The sequence below is a fragment of the Lissotriton vulgaris genome, chromosome 5 (assembly GCF_964263255.1).
Source record: "Lissotriton vulgaris chromosome 5, aLisVul1.2, whole genome shotgun sequence".
In the NCBI taxonomy this organism is placed as follows: Eukaryota; Metazoa; Chordata; class Amphibia; order Caudata; family Salamandridae; genus Lissotriton; species Lissotriton vulgaris.
Genome location: NC_141693.1, coordinates 111,866,846 through 111,892,715, shown reverse-complemented (window position 1 = coordinate 111,892,715; position 25,870 = coordinate 111,866,846). Strand labels below are relative to the sequence as shown.

The window sequence follows — 25,870 nt, the reverse complement described above, 5'->3', positions numbered from 1 at the left end:
CAATCTGATGAGCTTATGGAGCCCGACAGTCGATCGGAAATGCCTCATAATCCCTTAAGGATAGCGTTTCTGCCGTTGGGCTTATGATGTCGGTTTCCGTTAGCCATTCCATGTTGGGCTTTCCAATGTAGAAAGGCTGTCGGAAAGCGACATTGGTGGCCCCCAGCTGGGCACCCTTGCCCTCCGTGTGTGGCCGTGAACATCCCTGCACTGTGTGGCAGGTACCATAAGGTAGTTTCCATTAAAGAGCTACTGTGTTAACAGGAGGAGTAAATATATTGTGAAATATGACATTCACTATATGTGCACTATATGTGGACTGCTTTAGTAAATATTGATACCACCGGCATTCAATTTGTTACTGTGCTGCTCAAGTTGATAGTTTGTAATTACTGTTATTTAATTGATGTTTTTGCAGCTTATTGATGTCCATGAAGAAGAAAGCATTTCAGATCCTCTTCTGAATACATCTGTTCAACTGGATGCAACAGAAAATGTCTCACAAACCTTTGAGAGGTATGCAGTCAGTGCGCTGAGTAGTATGAAATATTTACCATGGGAAATATTCGGATAAATATAAGGCACAATGCAAATGTGATCGGATATTGTTTTTAGTTGGTGAGAATACTTTGAGAGCTATGTAGTTGTGGTTGGTGCAGCTGGTGAGATAGCAGATTGCACCGCTGAGTGCAAGAGAATTAAAGACTATATACAGGAGACAACTAATTTGTAGATAACTTATCGATCTAATTTAATAAATATTTGAACTGCATCAAACATAGACATAAAAGGCATGCATGAGAATATTACCTCCTGAAACATCTCAATTATACTCATTCTGACAACCATGTACTTGGGTGTATATCTGCGCTGCAGCCCGTATTTTGTTTAAGATCGCCAGGCGGACAACCGTTTCCCAGTACCTAAAGCAGCTTCACTGGCTTCCGATTGGCAAGAGAATTGTATTCAAGGCTCTAGTGTTAGCTTACAGGACCCTGCATAAGAAGGTGCCCAAATATCTCAATGCCAGGATTTGGCACTACTGTCCTCCCAGGGCACTGCGCTCGGGGGACACACGGCTGGTAGGGGTCTCCCATTTTAAAAAACAGACACATGTCGCCTCGATTTGGAATCAGCTTCCATTCCAACTTAGAAATATTCCTAATGAAACTTCCAAGGACTGTGGAACCACGCCTTTTTCCTTAACCCCTTCCACACTCATGACGAGCTGGGCTCGTCATGGTGTAGCCTCCTCGTACACTGATGACGAGCCCAGCTCGTCATGAAACAATAGAAAATAGCAATTCCCAGCACAGGAGGGGAATTGCCTTAGCAGCCATGGGGTTAAAGTTTGGCTGCCTGCACGTGCTACCAAGGTGCACAAAAGGAAGAATAACTGGGCCCTATCCCTCAAAATCTTCTTTGGTGCAACACAACAGGACAAGCCCATCTGCACCATTTTTCTGTGAGTGCAACACGTAACTGGAGACAAAGAATGTGTTCCATTTCTCCTTGAGATGCTTCTTGGATGTGGAAAGAAGTAATTTGGCCTTCTACGGCCATCTTGAGTTCTACGCATGTTAGTGGCCGATTCCAGGTGGAGGCTAAAACCTCTTATGGGCGAAAAGTCATGTTTTTGACTGAAACTGGATTAGGAGTGTCCTTGTATTTTCAGGCACATTTCACCTGCCAAAAATGGATGAGAAACATATGGAAAACAGGATGGCATTTGGAAAAACATGCATAAAACAGTGTGGTAACCGCCTTCCCCAAGGTGTTAAAAGTTGGAATCAAATGGTTATGGTGCGGTAACACTGCTCAGTATTGATACTACCATGTACCGTATTCCCATCCCTCAACCCTAGGCTGATAAAGTATCCCGGATTTGCCATTCTGTCTTGTTTTTATGCATCTGTTCTGGAAAATTTCAGTAAATTTAGCACTTGTCCCCGCTTTCAGTGAGGGTGGACTGAACACAGAGGGAGGCAAGGTTTCATGTTCACCAGTGCAAGATTAGCCAGCAGCTCTTAACCTAAAGTAATTTAACAAACTCAGCCCACACCGTCGGTAAAAGTTTCACTTAATTCCCTTAAGTCCTTCACTGTGTGTTGCTCCTATGCTGGTGAGCCCCATTGGTTGTTGTAACATTATAGCCACGCTTCTCTGCTTCGGGAATGTCCCACTTTCTGTTTTCAAATTCTGGTCATCTAGTTTATCACTGGGCCACTTGTAAGAAGCTCCTTTCTCCTTCCACTTTCTCCACCTTTGTCTTCTGTATTTTACTTTTGTGCTTCGGGGAGACTGGTGAACGGCATTTATCACCACTTTACAAAAAAAAAGCAATGGCATAGCCAATAGGTCTCGCCTTCGGGACCTTATACGTGTTTAGCCATGCAACAGTTAATGTTGTTGCAGTAAGGATATTGTGCTGCATAACTAAATACTTATAAGGTCCCAAAGGCGAGAGCTATTGGCTATGCCAATGCTTGTTTCCCCTTTGACATGAGCGGTGCCCTCAGCAAAATGATCTCAAGCCAGTAGATAACCGTGGTAATGCTTGCTGGTTGGTGCCATCCTTCCTTGCCAAATGCTTTCCTACAGATGCCTCATTCGATCTGCCCACAAGGATCATTACACACCAGACAGGGACTCCATTACCAGAAATGAACGAGAGCAAACATGCTTGTTATCTGGGGCTCCAATTACCAGTGTTGTCTGCTGAACAGGCACTCTGATTCAAGAAAAGAAGGATTACCAAGGAAGCGCTGGCAGCACAGCTCCACCCTTCGAGGAGCGCTCTTTGTAGGCCACCCAAGGCAGTCGGGCTCCACCATCCTGGAGGCCAAGCACACGTATCCACTGGTAGCCATTCAGCAGACGCTTGCCGCTACCAACCCACCCGCATTGAAATAGCCACCCTGTTGCCTAGCTCCCTTGGGTTGGCCGGTCTGAAAGTCAAAGGCTGTCTAGGTGTTTTCACATTTACAAATTTTGGCCATGAATTCATAGTTTGTCCTGCTGACAGTTGCAGCTCTGAGGTTTCTGACCCATCGAACCTGTGGTTCTTACACTGAATTTCTTTTGATGTAAAATAATTGTGTTAAGACCGGTAGAGAACTTAGGTTGAAGCTTGTGTTGACAACTGCATGGCTAGCACACATGGCCCTATATAGAACAGGCCCAATCTACCCCAAATAAGTATTCTCTGGTGCACCCCTGGCACGCTACTCGTCTCATCTGAAGAGAGCTGGTTGATCGCCCGAGTCAAGAAATGTACCAACAGGGAGGGGAGGCAAGCTTCCCTACCAAGGCAACACACCTCTTTGAATATCAGGAAAGCAATCACATCCATCTTGCTTAAGAAATCTTAGAAACCACAATGTTCCTTTCTCTGGCCAGACTCTCTGGCCCTCCATTTCCTTCTGAACAAGATCACCAGTGCCTTGAAGCCCTTAGTTCAGCAATGTACGCTATACTAGTGATCGCACTAACTCTCACCAGTTAAGAACATAAATTACTTATGCATACTCCTCCTTCTCATTTAGTACTTGAGCTTCTCCATTATAATACCTGATGGAATGTGAGAGGCCTAGGGGCTGATTACGAGTCGGCGGTCCATAGGACCACTGTACTCGTGGTGGCGGTCCGGCCACAATCCAGCACCGCCTGCCTTATTCTAAGCATGGTGGTCGGACTGTCACAGGACCGCTGCAACCGTCGGGGAGCCAGGATCTTGCGGCAGTGGTGCAGCAGTCAGAGGCAGCAATATGCTGGTTGTTCCGCTGCGGCACCAACAATCATATTGTAAATTGCCTCGCCCCCATCCTTTCCATGGCGGTGAACATGCCATGGAAAGGTTGGCAGTGAGGCAACTCAGGGGACTCTTACAGGATTGCCCCCTTGTGCCTCTGCACCTTGGGGTGCCTGCAAAGGGGCACATGTTGGGCGCCCATATCATTTGCACCCCCAGTTCCTGCACAGGAAGAAATGCATGACGTGGTGCATCCCTTCCCATGCACTAACGTGCTCTGCTGGTCCCACAGCGGTGTCTCTCTAAGGCTGCCCATGAGCCTTTAGACAGGCACTGCCATAGGACCGCCGCATTATGTCTGCCTACTGAGGATTACACTCATAGTGTGGCTCAATGGTTAGAGCGGCAGACCCTGATGCAGAGGTCTAGCCTGGGACCAGAGTTCAATTCTCCGCCTCGGCTCAAAATTCCACGGACCTGATAATTCTCGCCTCGGTGCCTATTCCAATCATGGAGTCCCACTCTGCAACTCTGGGCAATAGCTTGCTTAATCTCCACAACGGCCCCCACAACGCTAAGGATGCCTGGCCTCCACCTTGGGGGTGCCCAGGAGTGGACGCCTCACAGGGACAGCCAGGATGGGTTCCACAGCGGTATTTGTACAAGCGCCTTGAGACCCTTGCGGGTGAGTAGTGCGCTATACAAGTATCAATTTACATTTACATAATCTGACAGACCGTGTCAGGACATCTTTGGCAGTCCTCCTGCAGAGCACTGGCATGGCACTCACCAGGAGGACCACAAAAGTCGTAATTAGGCCCTAGTTCTTCTTGCTGTTCAGTTTCGGAAAGACTGAAATGGGGTTCTCCTGTTATTAATAATCATTGCATTGGCAGAGTCATGCGTATGGTGTAAAGTTGTGGTGGGATGTCTTGAACATGTTTTCAGCCTTGGTACAAAACCTACTTTCACGTGGATTGGAATGTTGCAGCTATCGGAATATGCAGAAGAGACAGAATACATTTCAGCTACACACACCATTGTTGGTTTAATGAAGTCAACTTTATCCTTAGAATGAGTTCCCCATTTAGTGGAGTTGTGTACTGTTGGATCACAGTTTTAATAGTATTCTCAAGACGGTCTCGCCCGGTAACGCCTCATTTCATGTATATTTGCAGGGAAACTGAAGACCATGTCAACAAAGAAGCTGAGCTCCATCAGGATGTGAAGGAAATCCCAAAGCACGAACCCGCTGCTGTTCAAGGTAGACATTTATTTTAATCCATCAAAGCTCTGACTCCTTCCTAATGATTACACAGCCCCTATATTTAAATCCAGGTCTTGTAATATGAAAGTGCTGCTAGCAAGGAGATGCAGGCACCATATATTTCTGTACACTGATAAATCTGAATTTCATTGTGTAGGAAGCTTTGTATGGCACCCAAAGACCTTTGTGTCCAGGCTCCTGGATTTAGGGAAATAATGAAATACCACCATGGTATAGCATATTGGCAGGAACAACAGCCCTGTGCTCTGCACCTTATATGCCGATCGGCCTTCTAATTAATATGCATGATGCCGCAGTAGGCCATTTGCACGCGGTTGCGGTGAAGGCATGGAGGATTGCAAGAGATAAAACTAGTTTCTGTTTTATCTTTTGCAATGTACCACCATGGCATCTCTTGCCCCTTACAAGGACAAGCAGGGTTGGATTGAAATGCAAAATAAGCCAGGCACCCTAAAATAAACTGGCCCACATTTGCGGACAGCGCCTTTTTGCAAAACACTGCTTCAGTTCGCTGCTTATGACGAGCTGAGCTCGTCATGTATAATGGGATTCATCCATCAATCAGCACAGAAGGGGAAAAGCCATAGCAGCCAAGGTGTTATGTACTATGAAAAGATGGAGGGGCGGGGTTTCTCTAAAATAGGGATGTTTTCTTAACTACACTGAGATTAAAAAAATGCAAATGCTGCCAGGACTCTTTGTGCACGGATTAGTTCACACTGGTGAACCACACCTGCCTATAAATGAGGCCACCTCTGCTCAGGCCCCTGCTCAATCCCCTTACATTAAAGGGCCTGCCCAGTGAGAGATTGGGAATGGGACCTCCACCTCATTGGTAGAAGGGGGGGTAACAAAGGCCCATCTGCCTCCGGAAAGGATGCTCAGGCACCCACTGACGGCTTCTGAACAGCACAGACACCGCCTAAATCAGCCTCCATGCTGCCCAGAAAACCAGCCCACAGCTGCAACTCACACCAGCGCATTGCCCGCCTTACCAAGCCAACCCTGCATGGCAGAGCACAAGTTGAGGTTACACACGGGTAGACAACATCTACCCACTCTTTTCACAGGGTGGACGCCGTCTCTCCTGCCAAGAAGTTATGCTGAACTCGTCCCAGTGTGAGGTTCAGGCACCAGGACACATTCAGCAGCGCCTGCACGCTGTCCGCTTTCATTCCTAGCAGCAGGGTGCAGTTGAGGGACTTTGTTATTTTAAATTCCAACTGAGCCCAAAACAAAGGCTGAAGTTAAGGAGCCATTAGGCCTCCTTTTGATTGAGTATCCTGCCGCGGAGCTAAAGCTTGTTATTGCTTCACAGGTACTTAAATAGGACATTTGAATGCACTGTAATAATGTCAGATGTGTTGGTTTGTCCCGGTATTTACACAAATAACAATTGAAATGTCAGTATCTTGTTTTATTTCTTTTATATCACTACTCATTCCAATCCAGTGTGTTTTACATCACATGTACACATTATACATTAACAATAAATCATATGAGTGTAAATCAGTGTGCAGGATGTATTACATAAGACAGCGAGGGTTCCAAGGTGTAGGAGTTGTATGTCCTTCATAGCTCACCGTGCTATGTTTGAACTTAGAAGGATTACAATTTATGAACTGCAAGTAACAAGAGGATCTCTGTGTTAAAAGTAGTAACCCACCTACCCATCTATATAAAATACAAGTCTGTCATCTGCGTGTAACATTATGGGCTTTGCAGGAGAAATATTAACCCTCTATGATACTTTGATTCAAAACTTGGACTAGACAAAACACAGATCTCTCCAGCAAGGTCATTACCCTCCAGTGTTATCATACCATTATTATTACTCCCTGAGATGTACTGGGCACACAAAGATCTATGCAGCAGTTGCCTTAGCCCCAAAAGATATTTTAAAATGCAGACTTTGTAACCAATTAAGCAGAACATATGTGTAAGTTGAGACCCATATTTTGCATTGGGGTTGTGTGATTTTTTTGGCACATCTCCGAAGCAAAATCTAATCTGTTAAATATAATAATGCACTCAAATGTACTCCTGAAAGACATGCCAAACCTATGTGTGAGGTCTTAAGATCTGATGTCACTCTTTGTGATGTCACTTCCTGGGCGGTCATGGGCTGTGATGTCACCTCCTGTGATGCCATGTCGATGTCACGCTCCGTGTGTCATGCGCTGTGATGCCATGCGCCATGATGTTACTTGCATACTTGCTAACTTTGGTTAGCCTCACCACTTCTTTTTTTAGGATTTGTGCCCTGGACAGCGGTCATAATGCCGCAAACATTTTTGCATTGCTGACGTAACAGCCCCCTGCACAATGGAGGCTACCGACCATGAACAGCTTCCGGTCAGAAGTAGCTTTGAGATCTCAGGAGAGGTTGCAAAGCATTGATACATTACATTGTGCGCTGTGAGGAGGGGGCATCCTTCTCTCCTGCCCTGTATTTTCCTTGCAACTCACAACGCTTTGCAGTCTGTGCAATATCATACTGAATGATAATTATGAATTGCAAAGCAGTCCTGTGTATTGCAAATGACTGTTTTGCATTTGTAAAACCTATACAGAGTGCACCAGTGCAGTTGTGAATGTACGGTTCACAAATATTCGCTTACTTTTATTTGCTTCATTCGTTAGGAAATAAAACAATTTTGTGCTTTAAGGTGACTATGCCCCCTGAAGTAAAATACAGTCCTTCATGTGTTTAGATGCACTTGCTCACACTGATCAGGTGTAAGACAACAATGGCAAAATGACTTTAACAGCAAAACCACTTACCCTCAATATGGAGGATAGACGTGTTAACAGAGAGGCAATTTAATGGGGGGGGATTAGATCCACCAAGTATCATTATATTTATAAAATACCAAATGTCGTGCAAAAATAATAGATTCACGAAGCAGGAAAAAAAAACATTGCTTTTGCTAAATGACCATCAGATGCCCCCATTTCAAGTGATCTAAGTTGGAAATGACTGAGGCAAAAAAGAGGAAATTACATGTTTGCTTTCTAAATTTTCTCCTAACTGAGGAACACTTTATCCACGGTTGTTTAGCACTTATCCTAAGTTGACAGCTAACTTAATTTTCTGTTTCCTTTTCAATTGGCCGAAAACAATTTCCCCGCCAACAGTCAGAGACTCTACGTAATATTTGTATTTACAGGTTTTGTGCGAGTACCAAACCCTTCTCTAAAGTTCTTATACCGAGTACAAATGCTTATGTTTGGGGTTCTCTTCTACTTGCACATTTAGCGACTAGACTTAGGTGTGTGTGTGTGGTGAGACCTCAGCCAAGTAGCCAAGGGAGCTGCCGTACAACAGAGATTTGCAGTTGTAACTCCATACTTGTTAATACATCTATCTGAACGTTTAAATATGTTCTCCCTTGACAGCAAGCTGTATATTTATTTGGTTTCCTTTTATGTTGTTTCTAAGTCTCGCCTACCACCATTTTTTATGTTATTATCAGTTCTCACTTACCAGATGGTACGAGCAGTCTGGTTGAGAAAGACTAGTAGTCTTACAGATAAAACAGCCAATGGTTGGCTTTATTGTCTTATTTGCTTGCTTTTGTTTGGTGGCTTTCCTCTTGCCCATCTTGTGTTTGTCCCTCCCCTGGAGCACAGCCTCTTTGCCATCCTTTCAATGACTTGTATTCTTCCTCTGCTCACATGCAGGGAACTATTTTTTTCTTTTTGGTTAAACACTCCATGAGAATGCATGTGTTTTACAGCTCTTTTCCTCATGTGCTTCTCCCCAATCATTAAAAACTGCTCCCACACATTCTGTATTGCTCTCTCCTCTTGAGTGTTTCTTCCCCAGTCCTCTGCGTTGTTCTCATCCTTATGTTTTGCTTTTCCGCATCTCCCTCCTCCTAGTTTTCCCTACCTCGCCTGTTACTTCCCATCCACCTGATCCCCTACCGTTGTCAGTCCCTTTTTTAATGTTTTTTGTGCATTTTCTGGAGGGCACATCAAATTAAAGCTGGCCCTTCCACCTTACAAAAAAGCGCCTTTATGGTACTCAAATGTCATTTTGTTTTTGATTTTCCCATCTATTGGCTTTGGGACCCATTGGGTTTTAGCCATGAGGCACAGCATGCCCTTTGCTGTACAGCATAAAAAAAACTACATTTGCCTAAAAAATGGGAAAAACTAGAGGGCAAATGACACTTGTGCAGTTTTACAAAGACAGAGAGTTGGGGATTCCAGGTCTACTTCTGGAATTCCATGACTGATCTAGATATCTAGGTGATATGCCTGTGAGAACAAAAGGATTGTGAAAACCAACAAAATCACAAATCTAACACAGGACTAGACCTGAATCTCCCCACTTGGGGCCCACGTCACAAAAAGGGTGTAAAGCCACACCGTTAGGGTATCAGTTTGTTTGTGTCGATTTGTTCATTTTTGGAATTCACAAAGAATTGTGAGTAGTCATGGACAGCTGCAACTGGGGCACATTTCCAGTAGTGCTCCCTATGCTAAACAGTTACACACAAGCGTAAATTGTACAGGGGTGCATATATACAAGTGAAAATACTTAGCAAAAGTCCATTTGCTATTTTTATTTTTCCCCGACAAAGAAAAAAATGTTTTTGATATGGAGAAACGCACCTGCTCTACACCCTCGCCAATGTCGGTGTTTCATGTCCATGAACTGCAGGGTGCATAGGAATGGCTGCAGCCTTTGCTCAACCTATTAAGCTATCTCTCTAGTATGGTAGCGATACCAATGGAACCCACTGGGGGAAAACTGCTGGTTTATGAAAAACTCTGGTATGAGTCTGAATAGTGCTAGCAACATCTTTAATTTCCAAACACGGAAGCAATTTATTTGCAAAGTTTTATATAGCGCTGGCTAGACCGGAGGTATCAGAGCGCTTTACATCAGGATCAGCGAGTTACAGGATACATAGTTATATCAGTTGAATCCGCGATTTACAGGTTACATAGTTACATCAGTTTGAATCAAAGAATCACAGAGGGAGGAGGAGGGGGCGGGAAGGAGATACGAATGGGGAGACAAGGAAAAACAATGTCAGATGACCGGTTGGGTAGGTGAGACATTTATGCTTTAAAAGAGTCTCTGAATTGGCAGGCATAATGCCTAATAACCTTCTGGATTCTCTTGAAAGCCCCAGAGGAACTGTAATATTTACTCTTTCACTTTACGCACCTGGATCATCGACAGGCAATGTTTGCGTTGGCTTCCACTTGTTTGAAGTGGTAATTCAGCGAGGAATGCCTACAAGGCTGGGACTAGCACAGCCTCTGGGCCTTTCCATGACATCTAAAGGACGCATGGACTGCCAGTTCTCATTTCAGTCGAGGTGGACTATTTAACTGCTTCGAGAGTAATCCACAGCTACAATTCACCCAAACACAAAGGGCCTGATTCACACTGTTCTGCAAGTAAATGTCCCTCACTGAAAATCTTAAGTTTCCTCTGGAGAAACTCTTTTGCCTACGCTGCCATTAAAAATTAGGGTGGTCCATTCCTTTTTACCACCCCTGAAAAGCAACGTACTCCCGTCATGGGAAGGAATAAATGTTTGTGCATTTCCAGGGTAAACAACAACCTGCAAGGGGCATGTGAATACCCCAAAAACTACTAGTTTGTGGGTGTTCACTTACCTCTGACGGTCCCCAACATATTTCCCCTGACTTGCCCCACCATCTAATTATATACTGGTGGAAAATCCACCACAGTGGCACTTCTTCCATTAATAAAAATCGACTTTATAGTTAATTTCCACAATTACTGATTATATGAATGAGAATGTGGATTTCCTTTTTTTGTTCCTTTAAGTACATCTTAAGGACATCTGAAGTACAAAAAAGAAATGTGGACGGGGTCCCTTGAAAGTGTTACATTAACAGGGTACAAGGCTGTAAAAGTCATGTGGGGAGGGGATAGACACACAAGAACTCAGGCATACCTCCCTCTGCCTTGAGGAAGAGGCAGTGGTACCCAAGCTATAGAGCAAGGTATCATCATGCTATGGGTGAACTGTCTGCACTCCCATCATGCTATGGGTGAACTGTCTGCACTCCCTGTCGGCATGCGTGACCGGGGTTGGTGAGCACTCTGCAATTATGCCAGGAGTTTCAGCAGGGCTGGGCATACGAAACACATGGCACATCCAGAAACAGGATAGTTTGTGGTTTTTCCTAACATTTTTATGGCCATTCCACCCTGACAACCATTGTAATTTTGCTCCTAAACGGTTGGATTTGCTCTGTCTCCAGATTGGGAAAAGATGAGGAACAGATTCCAGTGCCTTTGGGGGGCACAGAAGAAGGTGTTTCTCCACAGAAAAGCACATTTCCATTCTCAAGAAAATAAAAAATAATAAATTTGCAGTGCATATTTCATCCTCACTTTATTAGGCAGCATGTTCCTCTGATAGAAATTCTAAACAAGTACATATTAATGAGTACGAGTATGTTTGGAAGTTTATGACTGTTGTGGACTTCAGGCCCACTCTCCGGTATGTTCTTGAATCCTCAAAGATTTGTGGGAGGAAACCTGTAGGGTCAGGTTTTGACTTAATCCAGTCCTCTGTGAAAACTCTGTGGGGCACTGCTTACACACTTACCTGTGTGAGCCCAGGACATCGCGGCAGCCTGTTCCGCTCTCCCCCGCCGCCGCTCTCGATCCAGCGGCCGCCGAGAGGTGGGAGCGTCCCTGAGACCAAGCCGCCTACAATCCCCAGCGTGCTGTGCTTCATCCCGGGGACGCCGGTAGCAGCGTCAGCGTCAGTTTCCCGCGCCCGGAGGCGCTTAAGATCAAGCCGCTCCTGCTGAGGAGCGGGGGTGAAAACTCTGTGGGGCACTGCTTACACACTTACCTGTGTGAGCCCAGGACATCGCGGCAGCCTGTTCCGCTCTCCCCCGCCGCCGCTCTCGATCCAGCGGCCGCCGAGAGGGGGAGCATCCCTGAGACCAAGCCGCCTACAATCCCCAGCATGCTGTGCTTCATCCCGGGGACGCCGGTAGCAGCGTCAGCTTCAGTTTCCCGCGCCCGGAGGCGCTTAAGATCAAGCCGCTCCTCCCGCGTCGCGGGACGCGCACGGGCGGCGCCAGACGAAGCCCGGACTGAGGGCGGACAGTCTGTGACAGTCTGGGACTGGCCGAGGCTGGGCTGGGCCCCCACCCTTGACCCTTGTTGGCGAGGTAATTTGTTGCGCAAAGAGAGAGCTATCCTACTGTGCCCATATCGGAACTTTGACTGCTTTGACTGTTCTGATGGTCCTGTATGTTAAGGGCTTTTTTAAATTGATCTTATATTGCTGATTTAAACCACTCAGCTTTGTTGGAGTTCATGAAAGCTTTGTTTTATTGATACTTTTATTTGTCTGTATTTTTAGTTGGTCATTCTGTGCATTTACATACATAATGTCTAAGCAAAAGGCTCCTAAAAATCCCCCGATATCGGCCACTATGGATAATTACTTAGTGAAAGTGATTAGTCAAATTAATAAGGAGCAAAGGATGTTGTTAGGGAAGGAGAATCCTCCTAGTAACTGCCCTACCCTCCCTGATCTCAACATTGTAGTACATATGGATAATCTTGATATTTCGACAGAAACCCTAGTTCAACCTGCTGTTAGTCAAGATATTTCTGCCGCTCTTACCGTATCTCCCTGTGTATCACCTGCCCAAAATACACCGGCCCCTAGAGCATTAAGAGCATGCAGAAAAGCACCCATTACTCAGGGGGGGGGGGGGGGGTACCGTACTCGTAATAAAAAAAGAGGTGAGACTATATCCAAAATCACTCCTGGGGAAGAAGAATTGATAAGTAAGAATGCTACATCCTTTATGAATGCTGAACAGTTTGATCTCTTAATAAGCATTATTGATTCAAAGGTTGATAAGATCATTAAACCCTTGGTGGACAAGCTGGACCAGCTCTCATCTGAAGTAAATAGACTAGGTGGGCTGCTTGACTCGCATATTGCTCTGGTTGGAAAGTCCAGGGCCACTAATGTTGGCCTAGTTCCTACCAAAGTACCTCAAAAACAACCAACTGGGGATGGAATAGCAAAAGAAGCAGCTAAATCGGCTCCATTACCTTCTAACCCATCTTCTACCTCTCTTCAGAATAAGCCCGCTGCTAACGAGGTGGGCTCATCGAAACCAACCAGAAGGAAACGTCCTGTTGACCTGCCTCTAGCCTGTGCACCCTATGTGGCCGTTTTGACCAATGTCCCTTCTTATGAGACTGATCCTATTAGACCCCAACATGAATCTCATGATTTGCTAAAAAACGAAACGGTCTCTTGGCTACACAATAACTGTGACTTTCCAACTGCTTATTCCGACCAAATTCTAACCACCAGAAGGGTTGATTGGATAGGTACGTCTAGCAAAACATGTAGGGGTGACTGTGTCATCGTTAACTTTAAGCACCTCCAACATGCAGCCACAGCTTTGTTAAGGGCTGCATCTTTAATCCCCGGTGAAGACAGAATAAGTTTACGCCCTCTTGGCTTTTTTTATAGTCATTTAATTAAAAAACCCCTTCATAATCTTGGAAATAGAAATCCCCAGCCTAACCACTTTTTGGGGTTTGGGGTCCCTATTCGAAATAGATTCCAGGCATTAAGCTCCCTGGACTCTAATGACTGACTTGCCAGGACAGGGGATTGTGTAGCGGGCCAGCCCGCTACTGTCCAGGTGCCTGATGCCTGTGATTTGCCCCCTGAGTCCTGACCACGATTTAAATATGGTGGAGGTCCAACGTATAGAAAGAGGTATTAGCCCTAGTGAACGGTATCAATGAGGTAGATGTAGGTGACACTGTTCCTCTGAATAACCCCAGCGCTAATGTATTTATTGGCATCTCTATTGTCAGCTGGAATGTCGCTGGGCTAAAATCTAAACAGGACACCTTGGGTTGGAAGGATTTCATTAACACTCATGATATTTTGTGTTTCCAGGAAACATGGTGTCGGGAGGAGGTACATTTTGAGGGGTTTGCAATGTTTAACCTACAAGCAGTTAGTTCTGGACCAGGGAGAGCTAAAGGAGGCCTTATAATCTTGTTGACGATTAACAAAAAAATCAGGATTGTAAAATATTTAACTGTGGGACCTCATGTGCAGTTATTGTGGCTCCGCAATGATTATGGTTGACACGTCCTCCTAATTAACTACTATAACAATATTTTTGACGATAGTAGGACATCTGTTGTTAAAAATTTAGCTAGCACTATTGATGACTGAATTGGCCAATGTAATGTTTCTTTTGACTTCATATGGGTAGGAGATTTTAACATTTCTTTATGTGAATTGACCTTTCAAAAAGCATGTGGGGTTGTTAACAATGCTGGTGTTGTAGACCTCCACTTTAGACACAATAGCTATGGAGAAATTTTGTATACATTTATTAGCAATTATGATCTGGAAATCTTGGATTTTGCCAAAGATGTTAACGGGATGATCATCCCTACTTTTAAAAACTGGAGGACAAGCTCGGTGATAGATCATGTTATTGTGTCATCGAGTATTACCTCCTTTTGTGAAACCCTCAGGATTGAAGTTACATCTTTGAGCGATCATAACTATATTGTTTTAAACTGCTCGCTATGGAGTGAGAGTCCTGTAGCTGTGGGTCATACCATCATCAACGTAGAACCCCACTGACCTAATGGTGTTAGAGTTAAATGGGTTGGGGATAGAGCAGATGAATTTATAGGCCATATCGTTTCTGATTGTTTAACCAACATCACTCTAATCCTTGAAAATAATACTGGGTCTGAATGTATTTTAACCGCTTTTAAAAATATTAACATATCAATTGATGCTAGGTTTACTAGACCAATTAGAGATAAACGTAGCCACGGACAAGGTTAGTTCGACCATACTTGTACAAGGCTACTAACAGAGCTGAAGAAGGCCTTGGCCATAAAACCGAGGAACACTACTCTAATAATTAAACAAAGAGCAGAATATCAATCAGCATTAAACAAGAGGAAAAGAGAATTACAGCAGGAAGCATGGGAATCACTTAACCAAGCTGCAGAGATACACAATAACACCCTATTCTGGGCTACGGTTAACTCCCCCTTCCTCAGAGAGGATAACACCCCTGATCTAAGCAGCGCCTTTGACATGGTTGATCATGGAATTTTATGGCCCATTTTGTTGCGGATGGGGCCCATGAGGGTATTATTTTCTTCATCGCTAGGCTGTACCAAAAACGGCAAACTTGTGTGCATTTTGGAACCAAGGGAAAATGTACCCCTAAATTTAGCGTACAACGCGGCATAAGACAAGGCTGTGTTCTAGCCCCGTTATTGTTTATTTTATTCATTAAGAAATTGATGAAATTTTAAAAGGTGTTCAAGCAGATGCTCCCAGGCTAAAAGGCGTATTACTGCCGGTGTTATTATATGCTGATGATGCCTCTTTCTAGGACCCCTTTGGGACTGCAACGATTGATGGATAGATTTTCTCTGTTCATTCAGGACAGGAAACTACTCATCAATAAGGATAAGACGCATATTATGACCTGTGGGGCTAAAAATAAGAAATCTGCCTTTTTCATTGACGGTAATAAGGTGCAATCAGTTGATTCCTTCTGTTATCTTGGAATCACTTTTTCCCATGATAGGAAGTGGTCTAATGAATTTAATAACGTTAGTAATAAAATGGCGAAAAGTGCCCATGGTATCTTTAAATTCGCGGCAAAAATTGGGGATAGACGAACAAGAGACATGCTGCAAATTTATCAAGCGAGATGCGCCACTATTGCATTATATGGGGCGGCTTTTTGGGGTCATAGTAGTGACGATAAATTGCAGCTTGAGGAAAATTCTTTTTTAAAAAAACTTTTATGTCTGCCCTCATCTGCTGCCACTGCATTGACCCATCGGGAACTAGACATTAAGTACTCGAATGATCTTTTAGCCTTAAGACCATTAATGTTATGGCATTCTATATGGCTCCAGGATGAAAATACCTTACACAGATCTATAATTGAAGATTGTCTCTCACTGGACATGTATAGAAAAATTCCATGGATAAAATATGTCTCTGATTGTTATTCACAAATATTTAATCTTGATGTTCTGGCCGACCCTAAGGCTGCGCTGACTATATCTAAAGCTGAACTGAAAGCAATCTTTTTGGACAATTTGGCAAAGAAGAGGGCTCTTGCATGTCGGTCTATGCCGACTGTTTCTTTTTTCAGTAGATACTCCCTCACTGAAGGCTTTCCACCGTACCTTGCACTGGTAACGAGGCAATCGCATAAGTTCGTCCTAACCAGACTTAGGTTCAGAATTGTACATGAGTTGGTGTCTTTGCCTAACATAAAGCAACATCCTAAAGGACCGTGCCAGTGTGATGGTATATCAAAACAGAGCACCCTGCACTTTTTACTTATATGTAAACTGTACCTGAACTATCGAATTGTGTACCTTAAGCCTTTATTTGTTAAATATGGGGTACGTACAGTGGACGAGGCAATGAGTCTCATTTTTAATATGAAATCTGCTGATATTTGTTTTTATACTGCCACGTTTTTAATCAAATCTATCAGTGTACGTAAAAGCATGATATTTTAGAGTATTGGTCTGTATTGTATAGAAACCTATTTTAAAATGTAATGATTTATGTACTTTTACATGTGCTTTTATGGTCATTTCTTTTGTACCGAATAAAGCTTCATGAATTGAATTGAGTCCTCTGTGCAGAGGAGACCTCTGGAAGAAACCACCTTTACTTATCAGGGCTGAAAAGAACACTTCTGTTTTTATGACACAAGTGAAAGAGATCTAAGTGACTCTGGGTATCTGCATGGTTCCTCCACACATTACATGAATTGGTAATAGCCATTTATATCTATTGTCTGTTTTATTGTTCTTTATGCAAGAGGGATTGCTATGAAACCCCTTTTTTCTCCTGTTGGCATAAAAGAAGTAAAATTGAAGTATGAAATGGGACAAGGAAAGAAATGGGGAGGTAATTGTACATAGTTCACAATGCACACATGATAGTTCCTTTGCATTAGTGTAATTCCACTAATATATAACCACAGACTATTCTTTCCTCTGGGCAACCTGCTTCCCTTAAGCCCCCCCTCCACCCATCAATTGTGGGCGTTCCTTTTCTAGTCTGACCTTTGAACGGGCTTTATCCTGCTCTTGACAGGAGTAAATATCCAACTGTTTCCAGAGTGGGAAGGTTTTGTAGAAAAGTTTGTAATACTAACAAAATACTGAGTAATCTTTTCCAACACTATGCTAATACTTGAGTAATATGACCTACAAAAAACTTTTTATGAGTGCAAATGCAGATTTTGTTCATTTCAGAAGTGAATTTGTAGTGGAAGGCAAGTCATTTGTCTGTGCAGTTTGAACTTACGCATGCAAAGTGTTTGTCACTCGAGCCATGGTGGGAGGGCTTATGTGGCCCACTCTGGGAGAGTGGTGCTGCAGCACAGTGAACATTGTGTTTGGTGGTGTTGCGAATTAACATGTGTTCATTATTGCACATAGTGCGCAACCACTGCCAGCCAAAACCAGCTTCAAAGTGCATCAAAATAAAATATTAAAACATTAAATGCACAACTCTAGTTTAGCAACACAGCCATCAACCATATAAGATAACAGTGCGTTGCACACACATACCAAGTAGATATTACAGGAGACCCTTACGTAGTTGGCCTTTTGGGGGGGAGTAGTGGTGATCACATGCACTGCTCCACCCCCCACTATCAAGAGTGCAGTTCTGGAGGCTCTAGTGTAGTTGGCTAACTGTGCTGTTTCTAAAGAGGTTCAGGGTCAGTCTGCCCCTGTTTATCTCTATTTGCCTTGCCTTATAGAGTTACCTAGCCCTTGGTTTCATTTGGGAGCCTGGTGCTGTGTTTTGAACCCAAGATTCAAGGCCTATAGGTCACTGGGCTGGTGCATTCATGAGGCAAGGTAGGGCCTCTAAGCACCACCAGCACAGGGCACCAGCGGGAGCTGCATGGCAGCGGAGAACTAGAAATAAATACCTTTTATAGGTGCCAAAAATGCACTTCTGCCGTAGTACTGATAACCCCTGCACCATTTGGGATGAGACCTTGTGCATTAACCACGAGACATAGTCCCTCATTTACAAGAGGCCTGCGTGGCCGGAGCATCACTTTTTATGACGATCTGGTGGTGCAGACCTCTCCATCGTATCTATGAGGCGAAGCAAAGCCGCCCTGCATGGCTCTGCATGGCCTTATAGATATGGAATAAGGCAAGGCAGCGCAAAGCACTGTTTTACCTTACTCTACGCCATGGAAGAGTTCCATGGGCATTGGCGCGGGTGTTCACGTTCAACACCCATGGATATTGACAGTGCCCCAGATTTACAACATCACGTTAATCTAGGGTGCCCCAAAAAACGTACACCTCCCCAGAGCAAGCGTATAGAACAAGGAAAATGACTCTCGTGGTTGTTTTTGTGCAGGAAGGTGCCCCTTCCTGCACAAAAACAATCATGCCAATAACACAGACACCATTGTACCCCGGTGCAAGGGTGCCTGTGTGGGCGCTTGGTTGCAAATTGTGCACCAGCTGAAAGAACAGGAATGCTCAATACCTTGTAAATATCATGCATTCCCGCCCTTTCGAATTGGCGTAGGACAGCGCAGCAGAATGACTTGCGGTGCTGCCCTATGTCAGTTCTTTGCAAATGAGGCCCTCAGTGGTTCGAAGCCAACTCTGCTTGACGTGCTGATAGCACATGGTCTGCAGATAATGTGGACTCTGGGTCAGAGACTCCCTCCTACAATATAGTGGATTGAAGTTTCAAGCGACTCTCTATGAATCGTAGTCATCACATGGATGGTGGCCTGTTGAGGTTGGCAGACCATGATGTTTATGATTGCGTTTAAATAAAGCATTATTTTTTAAAGTGCAACCCGTTTCCCGTAAAGGAAAACAGGATGCGTTAAAAAAGTGAAAATTGTGTCTAACTTTTTTTCAGGTTTTCAACATTCTCAAAGGGGATGGGGTCTCATGGGGACACCTTCCCATTTGTAAATTGCTTACCACTAAATTTGTGTAATCGATAAAGGATTAATGTTTTACAACCAGATTTCGGAAGGGACGCCTAAGGTCATCTGGTTTGTGATGTACTTTGTGAACATGAACAAAATATAAAAGAAATTTTCATAGCACAGTTGGGAAAAAAAACAAAAACATGATTAAACTTACAGAACCAGAACACCTTTCTCACAACAGTCTTTGCGGCCACTCTCTTATTCTTGAATGGGAACCTTCCGATCTTTTCCACCCACTTCATACTTTTGCCTGTTGTGTCAAAGATGAGATTTCTCCGGTAAATGCCTCACTCCAAATATGGGCCAGTCTCCTCGATGGTCTTTGTTGAGTTAGTTTGTGTTAATGGTGGCCCTGGGACTGTTGTGTTACTCTCTCATTATTATTATTATTATTTGAAGCTCGTAAAGCGTGCAGCTACCCCCAACGGGTGTACCGGCGCTAGGACAGGCAGTAGATAGGAGAACTAATAGACACGCTAAGGATTAGAAAAAGAACAGGTTTTCAAGTCGTGTCAAAAAATAGATTTGGATTCGGCCATCCGCAGAGACAATGGCAGGCTGTTCCAAGTTTTGGCTCTGACCACTGCAAAAGCTCTGCCGCCCATTCTGGCACAGCGGAAACAGGGAGTCACCAAAAGGCGGAGATAATTAGATCTAAGTAAGCGGTTAGCCTAAGAATGCTTCAGTCGGGCTCTTAGGTAAGCCAGGCCCTTGCCCTGCAATGCTCTAAAAGCTAAAACCATTGACTTAAACTGAATGCGCTTGGCCACTGGAAGCCAGTGAAGCTTCTTCAGGTATGGAGATATCGAGTGGTGATAAGGGATGTTATAGATCTGCCTGGCTGCCGCATTCTGAACAGTCTGCAGGCGTCTAATCAGGTACACAGGAGCTCCAGCGTACAGACTATTAGCATAGTCCAGATGTGAGGTGATCTGCGCGTGAACAATAGTCCGGCGAGGTTCCAGAGGAAGAAAAGGGAGAATTTTACGAATCATGTGCAATTTACCGAAACAGGCTGCAGAAACCTGCTCGATTTGCGCCTTGCATGATAACTCGTTATTGAACTGGAATCCAAGGTTCCTGGCTGAATCCACCGGTTCTGGAGGGGGTTCAACTCGATGGCCACCATAGTAGAGGTGGAGGAGGGGTTTTTTGATTGAAAAACAACACCTCAGTTTTATCAGAGTTGAGTCTAAGCATATTGAGGGCCATCCAGGTGGCCAGAGGAAGTCCCTATTCGTTTAATAGGAAACTTGCCAGACTTTCTTTGATGTCATAGAAGTTTGTTGTGATTTTTCTTTGAAGAGACTTGTTACAAAATCTGCTTGATGCAACATTGTCATGTGTCTTGGGATCAGAGCTTTCTGGTACAATAATAACCTAAAAAAAATGCGTTGACTTTAATCACATTAAAGTTTCAAATAGTATGTACACTTTCAATCGAAAATATATAAAATATGTTGCTTTTTACTTATGTGTTCAGTGACTACCCTTAAGGGGTCAATAGTGAGGCTTACAGGGGTTCATGTTTTATGGGGCAGGGTTGTATAGGGTCGATATAGGTGTTAATATAAAATAAAATGAAGCCTTTTGCTTTACCCGTTTGCTGCTGAAGTGTGTCTGCAGACTATTCCATTGACATTTCTTATTCAATGAAAGGCTGTTGACAAAATGGCCGCAGCACCAGTCATCACAAAGTTTACAAAAAGTTTAAAACCATAATACAGATATGTTTTAATTTGGAAATCAGGCCAAAACAAACAAATCTTTGCTTGGGTAATTCTTCAAAATCAAAGCCTTCAACATTTGCTTGAGAACTTGATCCTGTGGTAAGCTGTTCTGATTTTAAGATGTTTAAACTTCAAACACGTAGGTGTTTATCACTCTACACAACTAGATTAAAAACATGAATTCTAATGAGAAATTCTTTCTTTCTTTTCTAGATGTATTGGTGGCCAGTGAAAGATTTGTAATAGATGATGCAAAGTGCACAAACAGTGAGCAAAGAACTATGCAATTGATGAAAGAACACGAGGAATGCCCGGGGTCTTCTCTGACAGTTCCTTCAGAACCTTCCTCCTCATCCGACAGTGTCTCAAATAGTTTGTCTTCTAAATCAGAAAATATTTTCTATCCATCTTTGTCTGAATTTCAGAAAGTGTCAGCCATCCGCATCGATATTTCCGGGAGCTCTGCTTCACTCTCAGGGCTGGATAATGCAGAGGATACAGATGTTAGTGAGTCAGAAGTGTTTAGCAGTGATCAGAAATCATGTGAACAATTACCAAAAACACAGATGAATTCAGAAAATGAACAATTGTTTGTTAACCAAGCTGCAACAATACAACCCAATGAATGCAAAGATAGAACCTCTCTTGCTGTAAATGAAAGTCCTAAAGTTCAAGATCTTTCAAATAGAAACGCCACTCCTCCAAAATGTCATGTGGATGTCTCATTAAACACCATAAAACAACCACACGAGTCCCTGAAAGAAGGTGTGCTAAATGGTATGGTGGGTCAAACTTCCAAGCCCTTGGAAGATTTGACAGGGGGATGTCAAGGAGAGGAGCCCTCACCCTGCTATAAAGATGACTATGAAGAAAATGTGGCTTCCCCAATGGGTTCCTTGTGTTATAGCAGTGACTTTTCAGAAACCTTTGAGGATTTAGACCCGCAACCATCTACACCCACAATTGATAAAGGTGAATATAATTGTGAGGATAAAGTTTTATCATCTGACAATCAAGTCAAGATTGAAAGTAGGAGCAATATTTTGGATAAGGTTATCAGATGTTTAGAACCAGACTTGAAGCAGCCTGAGCATACAATCACCCATCAAGCTAAAACAGCAGAGACAAAAATGGCTCCAGTTGCATCAGACACTGAAGATCTGTCCTTATCAGATGAAAAATCAAGTGATCTGGAATATTTAATTAAAAAGGAAGATTCTCACAAGATTATTGAAATGCCCCAAGAAGAGTTGTGTTCACCTGAAAGAACTACGTCAGTCATTGAAAACTCTCAAACCAAGACTCTGAAATCTGAAAAATACCATCCTGCATTACACAAAGACTCAACTGAGAGGGAGAGCACACCAATTCCTCACAGGTCTTCCAAAGATTTGTTTTCTCATCTTAAAAACCCACCACTACAGAGTGAAGAAGACATAACTTTTATCACTGATGAAGTACTTGTTCCCATTGATGCAGATACATTGTCAGAAATATTGTCCCCCGTGGACGAAGTGCTTTCCTATGGAAGTTCAGAGTTTCCTTCCACAAAGAAGGATCTATCAGCCCACAGCGAAGACCTACCATCTTTTCCAGATGACATTTCAGAAGAAATTGAGGATTCGAATGAAGAGGACTTTCCCTCTCCTCCAGAAGACATAACATTACTTAAAGATGAATGTCCGACTTTGGATAACGAAGGACCGAAGAAGTCTCTATGCTTATTTCTGAAGGAGCCAGGAGATAATATGCCCTCACAATGTCCGGTGAGCTCTCAAGCGACTCAATTCAAAGATGAGAATTCGAAAAGCATTCCTTTTGAGGAAGAGTACGTTTCCCAGAATAATACATACTTAACTGGGCAGAGGCAAGAAGGTATTCCCCATTCCTTACAGTCTTCTCCCACCACTCACTCAAGAGACTCTGGTTTCCACAGCCAAACAAACCCAAATGACAGAATGTCTTTCAAGAAGAGGAAGCCATTCCTAACATTGTCTACAGAGCAAGATGATGGTGATGCGTTGTCATCATTTGAAATTGGTGAGCGTGTGCTTGCGAAACATACACAGCCTGGCACCCTGATGTTTAAAGGGAAGCTACATTTTGACGAAGGGCTCTGGGCTGGTGTGTGCCTTGATAAACCAGATGGCGACCATGATGGGACATATAAAGGTGTCAAATACTTTGAGTGTATGAAAAACTGTGGTGTTTTTGTTCGACCTCATGAAATTTCACATCTTTTGGAGGATGAAGATAAAAGTTTTGAAGACAGTGAGGATAAAGATTCGTTTTTTGATGGACCAGCACCAGGGAGCGGTAACAACATGGACAATTCGTGGACCACGTTTAGTGCAGAGAAAACAAAGGAGAGTGAGCAGGGTGCAGAAGACACTTCAGCATCCAACGAAAACCTGTTCAGGTCACATATGTCTACAACAAGAAGTGAAAACAGCACATTGCTTTGTCAGAACACCACACTTTGTGCAAATGCGGCTTCAACTTTGGAATTATCAGGGTTGATAGCATCTGAAGCTGAACCAGTTGATCTTCAGTGCAAGAGGACAGCAGAAGAGGTTCCAAAAGATGCCACTCTGCAGATCAATGATGAAAAAAGCTGGGATGAAATGACAAATAAACAAGAGTGTTTGCATTTGGTACCAGACAGAAAAGAAAAGCTGGCAGATGAACTCAGCACTCAAATTCTCAGGGAACTCTTATGTGACGCATTGAATGTGCTTTCTGAAAGATCTCAACCCAAACTTAAATGTGTCAATGAGGGAGTCCCTTTGGAGCAAGACTTGACTCTGAACAGCACAAAGGTGTTTGTTCAGGAAGCAAATGTTCAGAGCCCACAATCCGCAGGAGAATCCCTTAATCCTTTGCTGTGGGATGCTGGCACTTTTATAAATCCTGATGAAAATTGCAAAGTTCTGAGTTCACAATCAGCTGCACAAATAGGAGCAAGCATTGTCACTAAATTTATAGATGATGCTGTAAAGGAATACAAGAAAATTAAAAGAAAGCAAGGAGGGGAAGATGATGGTGCATTGGGATCTTCTAAGGATTCTTTACCAGTAAGTACAAGAAATTTGAATATAATATTGAATGTAAACAAGAGACAGATATGTAGCCGCAGATAATTCAGTTGTACACTATAGCACAGTCTCTTTATGTCTAACTGCATGCCTTTTAGTTTCCTTCTTTTGATTTGTACTGTTCAAAGGTCCACGGCATCCCATACATAATGGTGATCAACTGGCCACTGTACCTCGGTGAATCCTGTAAATGTTCCTCATTTGATCCACAAATAGTTTCTTGGTCCGGTAACTGATTAAAGTTTTAGTCCAAGGAACAATAGTCCAACAAGTACCCAAATGTCACTCTTCCACACCAACACACATCTGCTTTACAGCATGGGTCCTACCCTACCCTCTACTGCCATGATAGCAAATCTGCCTTTAAATAGTGTCTCCAACCCATCCTCTTCTGCCATGACTGCTTGAATGTGAGAAGTCACTGAAGAAGCAAACTAGCTTAGGGGGTCATTATGATGGCGGTGAACCCACCTCCTACAGGCTGTCGGTGGCGGGTTCACCCCATCCAAAGGCCATTTTCCGCCTCCCATATAATGATAGCGGGTGGTACTGTGGCGGTTGGAAACATCAACCTGTCACGTTTGCAACGGGCTGCTTGAGCCCGCCGGTGCTGCGGAGGCCCTCAGCATGTAATGCATGCCGGCGGTGCCTGCTAGGCACCGCCGGTCAGATTACGATGATGGCTCCCCATCAGCCTTTCCATGGTGGTTCTCCCCATGGAAATGCTGGCGGATATGGCCTTTGGGGGCCTATTGCGGGCCCCCCTTGTGCAGGGGCAGTTTGTTTTTGCACTTGGGGCACCTATGGTGCCCCCCTACTTTTCCCTGCACCATGTGGCAGGCACCGCAAAACTGCCCTTTTTTCCTTTGAGGCGGGTGCTGCAGCCAGCAGAGTCCCCCCCTAATGGAAAAAGCATATGGGGGACCGCCGCAGTATAGGCAGACCGACCCCATCCTCGGGACGATGGCGGACGGACAGAAGTCTGTCCACCATCGTAATCAGGCCCTTATAGTGTCTATTGCCCTGATGTATGAATACCTGTTCGCAAACCAGAATGTGCAAATAGCACACCAACTGGTTTGTGACCAGGTAGGGAAATAGCAAAGTGACCTATGAATAAAGAGGTTCTGTAGCATATTTCTTTTTTGCATGAGGTCACAAAACCATCTGCTTAATGAATACTAATTTGGTTTTGTGATCTTCTGCAATTGGCTGAGAATGCAGATATTGTGACCACAAGTAACTGCAGGCCGTCATCTCTGCATTTGCATTCCTCAAATACGAAATATTATAATTTAAAAGCAGACCATGCCCAGTAAAATAATTAGATGCTGTTTTTTTCATTTGGGAAGACATTAGTGGGTCAGGTAGTGGTCTAACAAACCACTCTTTGTCTTGAGTCAGTTACCAGTGCCCCAACGTGGGTGTTGGACACTGGTCATGATTTGTGACTTCAGTTGCAGCCGTAAACCATAAATACATCTTACTGTGAATAGCAAACAGCAGCGGGACGTGCCTTTCATGCCCCTTCCTAATTGCGATTCGCAATGAGTCACAAAACCTCTTTCGTGAGTCAGAAAGATTTGTTTCAGACAAAAAGGGATAAATATCAAAACACTGTTTTTCCCATTGCACAGCCTGTGTGTGCGTGGTTTGCGGGCTTTGCGACCACCAAAATGTTTTGCATATTAGGCGTTTGTTCTTTGCCTCCGGAGTACACTAACCATGCTGCAGAAACCGTGTGTACATCCTGCAACTTGGTGTGTGCATGTGGCACGTGCTTTGACTTTAGGGGTGTATGCCTATCCTCTTCCTTGCATGTTAAACATGAAAATAATTTTCCCTGTGATAGCATCTAGCAGAGGTAGACCTAAGGGGGGGCATGGTAACGTTTATTTTGGTGGCACTCTCTTGTAAAATACGTAGAGTTTTAACAGATAACTCTGGT

At 43.8% G+C, this 25,870-nt stretch overlaps 1 protein-coding gene across 1 annotated transcript in view; it reads left to right on the top strand.

The window, feature by feature from the left end:
- The window catches only part of CCDC187 (coiled-coil domain containing 187), a 296,756-nt gene that overhangs the window by 234,989 nt on the left and 35,897 nt on the right, over positions 1-25,870 (top strand). The window contains exons 29-31 of the mRNA XM_086919347.1: positions 419-516; positions 4,930-5,015; positions 21,041-23,901. Of these exons, the coding sequence (XP_086775473.1) occupies positions 419-516; positions 4,930-5,015; positions 21,041-23,901 (3,045 nt within the window). The remainder of the gene's footprint in view (positions 1-418; positions 517-4,929; positions 5,016-21,040; positions 23,902-25,870) is intronic.